This window comes from Epinephelus moara, chromosome 9 (genome assembly GCF_006386435.1).
Source record: "Epinephelus moara isolate mb chromosome 9, YSFRI_EMoa_1.0, whole genome shotgun sequence".
Classification (NCBI taxonomy): Eukaryota; Metazoa; Chordata; class Actinopteri; order Perciformes; family Serranidae; genus Epinephelus; species Epinephelus moara.
In genome coordinates, this window is record NC_065514.1 from 19787344 (window position 1) to 19794400 (window position 7057).

General features: G+C 37.5%; 1 protein-coding gene across 1 annotated transcript in view; it reads right to left on the minus strand.

Moving 5' to 3' along the window:
- Positions 1–7004, minus strand: part of brf2 (BRF2 RNA polymerase III transcription initiation factor subunit) — an 8983-nt gene extending 1979 nt beyond the window's left edge. Inside the window, exons 1-3 of the mRNA XM_050053031.1 lie at positions 6696–7004; positions 1983–2042; positions 1556–1877 (exon numbers count right to left, since the gene is read on the minus strand). Of these exons, the coding sequence (XP_049908988.1) occupies positions 1556–1877; positions 1983–2042; positions 6696–6846 (533 nt within the window). The 5' untranslated portion in view covers positions 6847–7004. The remainder of the gene's footprint in view (positions 1–1555; positions 1878–1982; positions 2043–6695) is intronic.
- Positions 7005–7057: the final 53 nt, after the last annotated feature.

Consider the following 7057-nt stretch of genomic DNA (forward strand, 5'->3'; position numbering starts at 1 on the left):
TTCACTTACGTTTTAACAGGTCTGACGCTACTATGCGCCCCGGCTGTATCTAGGCTAACGGCTAACATGCTAACTATTATTTTTATGTCACTAGTCACTTGAAACAAATTTAGGACGATAGGAGACAGGTTGAAATAAACCGAAATTTCCCTTTAATATTGTGTATTAGAATCCCCGTTAGCTGTAACCAGAGCAGCATTTATTCTTCCTGGGGTCTTAATCTTGTAATCTTTTTTGAAATATATCATATAAAGCATTCCTTTTGTTTGACCTACAGTTCAATTGTTGTTGTTTTCTTTAACAAAACCAAATAATAATCATCGTTGTTCACTTGTGAACATTTCTAAAAAAAAAAAAAAAAACCCAAAACAAAACAAAAGAAAAAAAACCTTGTCTAAAGTAATAAAGGGCAATTTACTGTAGGGCTGGGCGATACGGCCTATAAATAGTACTGCAATATTTTTTGGCTGTATATGGATACATGATATTTATCTCCTGTTTTGAAATCTCCTCTTAAGTACTGTAGATTACTATAATATTAAACTACTGAATTAACTACTGTTATCATAAAGTTAAATAAAGCACTATTACTGTACTGTTATAAGGACTGTTATAAAATTAAATAAAGAACTGCTGTAATAAAGTTAAACAAAGTACTGTTACAACAAAAATAATGTTATATCAAAATTAAATAAAGTTCTGTTATAGTAGAGTTAAATAAAGTACAATTGTATCTAAATTAAATTGAGAACTCTTATAATAAAATTAAGTATTGTTATAACAAAATTATATGAAGAACTGTTATAATAAAGTTAAATAACAGAGGTATAATTGCCAAAAAGATTTAAGTACTGTTAAAAATTTTTTTAAATAAAGAACTGTTATAATAAAGTTAAATAAAATACTGTTATAATAGAGTTAAATAGAGTACTATTTTAACAAAATTGAATAAAGTACTAATATAATACAATTAAATAAAAGAACAGTTATAATAAAGTTAAATAATGTGCCATTATAACAACATTATATAAAATATTGTTATACTAAAGTTAAATAAAGTATTGCCATAACACAATTCTACAAAGAACTGTTATAATAAAGTTAAATAAAGTACTGTTTTAATAAAATAAAAGTACTGTTGTACTGACATAAATCAAAGCAGAACCACTGGTGCTTTATTCTGAAGCTTCCTGCTCATTGCTGTTGATGTTTTTGCTTTAAAACTGAAGCTTCCAATCAACAGTTAGCTGTTAGCAGAAAGTTAAACCATTAGTGGCGCCTTCAAACGTGACGACTTATTCACTGTAAGCGGGAAACAACCCAACAGCTTTCCAGTTCATATATCAATTATTTTTGCGAGTCACACAGGTGCTCCATGGTTGTAAAATGCAGCTAAATGGTTGCAGTCTGGAGCCCTGCAGATACAAAAACACATGCCTCTCCTGCTCATGTCTGTTGCTATTCTACAATGTAAAAAACTAAGTCTTTTTAAATGGCCTGTTTATTCAAGCGCCCCCCTCAAGCAGGACCATTAAGATCATCGTCTATCACTTACTCCTGACTGTGGGCCTCGATCACGTCTGTGATGCTGACGTTTGGAACTTCGATGTTGAGAATCTTGACCATCTCGTGGAAAACCCCTCCCACCATCTGCTGGTTGTCATCCACCAGGTAGCTGATGGTTCCTATGGTTATTGGCCAGTTCGACAGCCTGCAGCTCACGAGCACACAGCAACCAGCGAGAACTTCTTTCTTCTGGAGGCTCACTTTGATGAAACTTTCGTGCTCGTAAGCCTGCTTGTAATACATCTGCGAGAGCTCCTCGATCTCACCCTTGACCCGGAGAATCTGACATAAGGCTTTCACGCGCTGCAGACCTGCGGAGGTGGAACAAAGTTAGATGAGTATGTGAGACCAGCGAGGAGAGCTCCTGTGTCACAGTGTCTCTAACAAGCCAAAGCTCCACATGGAGAAGACCTCACCTTTTTTCAGGTTCATACACGGCTTTTTGGTCACAGCTGTGGTTCGGCTGTAGCTGACATCTGTAAGAAAGCACACAGAGTCAAGGCAAAATATCATGGTAAACATAAAGAAAGTCACAGAGTGTTGGGATTAGCAAACCCCAAGACGAAGAAGAGTTTCGAGTTTTAAAGCTTTTTTTATTGCCAACCAGGCAAAGTGGGCAGTTGCTCCAGGGCCCCAAACCCTCAGGGGTCTCTAAGGTCTCATATTAACTGTGTCAGCTGCCCTGTGGTAATTTGATAAACTGCACATTTGTCTGGATTATGCAACATTATTGCACAATACATCAACTCAAATTAAGTGGACCTCACAAAACCTCTAATAGTGTCTGACCATGCAGACAGTTTTAGATTTATTTGGCAAGGTTTGCAGATATCTGTCTATAATGTCTGCATTCACTCCAGTATAATGAAGGTGAATGGGGTTTGTTTATGGAGCTCACTGTATTGGAAAAATAACATTTAAAAAATTAATTTATTAAAAAGAATGTTCATGGTGAGGTCTGTGGATTATGCAGTGGAGTAACAAGGGCGTTGTTTTTGGAAGGACACACTGATCATTTTTGGAGAGTGTATTCTAATTGATGCTCTGCTATCGTTCGCACGCAGTTGGTACAGCTGTGTGTCATCACCCCACAAAATAAAACCAGTACAACAGATTACAGAATGTGATGAACCCTCAAAAACACAGTGAATGCAGTGAAGAGAGTTCAGTCTGACATAAACAAAACCCCAAACGATCCTCTAAGAGTTGTCTGATGAAGATCAAAAGTTTTAACTTACATAGACTTCTTATAGAAAAGTAATGCAGGGGTGGGGTCATATTTTCTTAAAATTCTCATTGTTGTCCTTCAGAGCGAACCTGATTCTTGCAAGGAGGAGTGTACCCAATATGTCATAAAGCCAACGCTCCACTGTAGGTAGCTCTGGTGTTGTCTAGTGTTGCTGTAAAGTCTTCTTTGGCTGTTATGAGGCAATAAGCAACAGACCTTGATACCTTCCAAGGGGATAAAATGAGGATAAAATGATCAGTGTTTTGGCAATAGCATAAAAACCATTAAGATTGGATTAAGTAATAGTAGAGCTAGCTTAATCAGCCAATTTTATCATATTGCAGATATATTGGTCTACAGAGATGCCAAACTACGCCATTCAGAAACAGTGCTGCCATTACACAGTATGTCCACCAGAGGGCACTAAGAAGTAGATTTTTCCACCTGTAAAGTGCCCTGTTCAGTATGTATAGGCTATTGGTCACAATAAAAAACATCTAAGAGGTATATGTCAAGAGTCATTATTATCTATTTATGTTAAAATAAATAAATAAATAAAATATTGCCGATTTGGGTACAGATTTTCCCCCTACTTTAATATTTTAGAATTCTTGCCACAGTGTAAAGAAAGACAGGAATCGGGGGAGAGAAAGAGCGGTATGAGAGGCTATTATTGGATTTTTCAAACTCCCAGATATTGGTACCAATGTCAAAAATTCACCGTTGGACCGGCTATTTTATTAAGTTACTGATTTGGATCCCCATTAGCTACTATAAGGGTAACACTACTACTACTAACTACTCCTCCTAGGCTGATAGTAGTCCTGCTAAAAACAGCACATACAGTGACTGAAGTGCAATGGCCGAGAGTTCCTCATTAATAATCATATAGTCAGACATTATGAAACAAAACGTGTCCTATTAGGAGAGGGGCTGGTGTTCTGTGTCATCTGGCATTTAGTGGCTATACTGCTTAGTATTTTAGATATATATCTGTATATAAAGTGTCATCCAAGGTGTCCTCAGATATTCTTTTCCCCAGTTTTTCTCCATGCTTGCTTTTAGAATAGATTTTAAGATACTATCAATTACTCACAAAGCCCCGAGGGAACTCGCTCCAAGTTTCTTATCTGACCTGTTATTGCCCTACTTCCCTTCTTGCACCCTGAGATCCTCAGATGTGTCGCTCCCAGGTACAGATAAATTCAAAAAGGTGATAAAGCCTTTGCAGTGAGAGCTCCTAGAATTTCATTCTCTGTACATGTTTTTATATGTGTTCTGGTTTTATTGTGAAGCATTTTGTAACTGTGTTTTAAAAGGCGCTACATAGAAAACTGTATTATTTTATTATTAATGGCATCAGTGGAGGTCGAGTGCAAATTTTGAACTTTGTCGTTATAAGCGAAGACGTGCAATTCATCAAGTTCTGCAGTGACAAGACTGGATGCTCCTGGATTTAAAATATCCTATTAAGTAGCCTAATGTCAGCACCACAAACAAAACATGAAAACTCAAAGACTGGTGTCTTCAAGGAAAAACTGGTTGTATGTAAACAGTATCGGGGGGCCTACTGCTTTGTTTTTAGGGTAAGGTAATTAGATTTTGGAAATAAAAACCAAGGACATTTCCAGTTTGGCAGTTAATATATCATTATAACATCCCATGTTATTTCTTATGAATAAAAAAAGACAATCAGAGTTTCATTTGACCAAGGAAACCAATATCGTGCATCCCTAAACAGAAACTATGGTGAAGGCCAAACGATAAAATGAAATACAATTTTTAGTTCTTCCTATAGAGCTACTTTTATATAGTTTATTCTACTAACATGCCTATTTTATTGTTTATATTCTATTCTAATTTACATATTATGAATATATTCTTATTCTTTTTCTGTGTGTGTGGCGTGGAGGAAACTACAGCTTCGTTTCATTATGCAGTCTTGTATCGTATAATGACAATAAGTCCTTGAATCCTTCATCAGCATACTTGCCAACCTCCAGACATCACAGCCTAAATGATGCTGATTAATCACCATGAGTTCACTTAAAAATGTGAAAACATCCTTAATTCAGTTCATTGTTGTGACAGCAACAATAGCTTTATTTTGCAACATGCTTTCTCAACCAGCGGTTATGGCAATAAAACCAGCTAGGCATACAGTAACAGGGTGTCTACAGGTATCACACTAACACTTAATGCTTTTTAAGAACTTTGCAAGAGAATTTTTATTTTATTATTTAATTGTATTCAAACATTGCAGGTGAGCATAAAGGTAAGTACTAAAACTGTGGTCCTGTGCAGAGGTAGGTTTTGTGTTAAAATATAGTTATCGGAATGAGTTGGATTAATGTATATTTTACCAACAGCTTAGTGAAAGTATGAAGTAAAAAGACAGTATAAGGTACCATGCTCAGTTTAAAGATGTGTAACATCAGAAATGTGGACTTTAGAACCCTCATCCACCGAGCTGGACTGGTTGGTGACATTATGCAACATCTCAAACTTTAGAAACTACAATTCCCATTATCTGGCTCTTCTTATAAATTTAGAAGAATCTGGAATCCAGTTAAGGAATATATAAAAGCTAGACTCTGAACCCTGACTTTAATGATAACTCCACGTGAAATAAGTCACATTTACTTATTTTTTTACATCTTGCTGTAGCTGATCATAATAGAATAGGTCCTGATTGTGTCTTTATCTTGTGTAACTCCCAGTTCCCTTAAAGCAAGCATGTCCAAAGTCTGGCCTGGGGGCCAATTGTGGCCCTCAGACCAATTTTAAACAGCTCTTGGTTTGACTTTCAAAATATACTAAATGTGACCCGCCACACAATAAAGGTTAATCATGCAAGATCGCTTTGCATTTTTTCAGTTCACCTCACAACGACAGGCCTATCATAAGCCATAGTGGGAACTACGCAGGCAGAACTAATGTGTTTTCGTAATTAGAGAGTAAACAAGAAAACAGAACGGTTAACTGACAGCAGACATTTCCTGTTAGATAGCAGAAATGACCACAGTAAGAAGTCAACAGTGAGGCCTCTGCTTTTAGAAGTGGTGGAAAAATGAAACTTTAATAACCCACATGATGCAAGAAGCAGCTGGCCTGCATTCAAAAAAGGTTTGGACACCCCTGCCTGAAAGGTTCTGTATGTATGTAGGTATCTCTGTATATGTGTGCACCTGTGCATAAGTGTACATGAGTATGTGCTTTTTATTTGACTGTTTTTCTTTTGTAATGCTGCATGGCAGTTTATATGTTGTTAAAATGTGGACTTTCACACCGTTTTACTCATTTTAACAAAAAGAAATTATAAGATGTAAAAATAAAATCTTTGTGGAAGTTAAGACCTGACAATTCAAATATTATAATAGACTATTTAATGACATTTGAGGCCCAATATTTATAAATTTAAGACGATTTAAGACTTGTAAAGGACCTGCAGACACCCTGCGAGCTGTGCATGCCATGAGTTAGTAATACTGTAGTGAAGACTTCTCCTTTACAGCCATCTGAAAGCTGCAGGTATCTGTCCCATGATGTTGCGCACTAATGATGCACGGCAGATCTTCTGGTTACATTTTGTGCAACCTGCACCAGACTGTTGTTAAATGACCACAGAATTTATACATGTATTGGCATGTGCGCATGTGCAGTTAAGCCTAATGATCAGCTACAAATTTGTTTTTCTCTGCGTGAGAAAATGGACGTGTGGCATGCAATGTGAAAAGTGGCAAATATTTGCCACCAAAACTGGGGACTGTCCACGGAAAATGGGGACTTCCGGTCACCCTATTTTAGGAAGTACAGTTGTTGACCTGTGATAACATTATAAAACTGAGAGAGTATCTTTAGTAGCCTATTTCTGAGGTATCCGTCTCCTCCCTGTTCGTACCTGAACACCCGACGTACTCATCGGTGGCCAGGACTCCCTCAGACACCACAGAGCCGCAGTCCATACACACCAGCTGGGCCTGGCAGTACAGATCATCGTCCACTATGTTGGAGGAGCCGCAGCCCGGGCAGCTCAAACCCGCACGAGACATCTTCCAAATAAACTGCGGGCGCGTGCGGACAGCAACGAGACAACTACAGGTTAATAATATCACACAAGTGTTAGTCTGAACACCTGCAGCACACTGGTGGTCCCAACATAAGCATGGCGAGGATGTAAACAGCTGCTGAACGACCAATGAACGTTTTTGTAGCCGGTCTAACGGGGGCGAGTAAAACATGTCCGGGTAGATACAAATACTG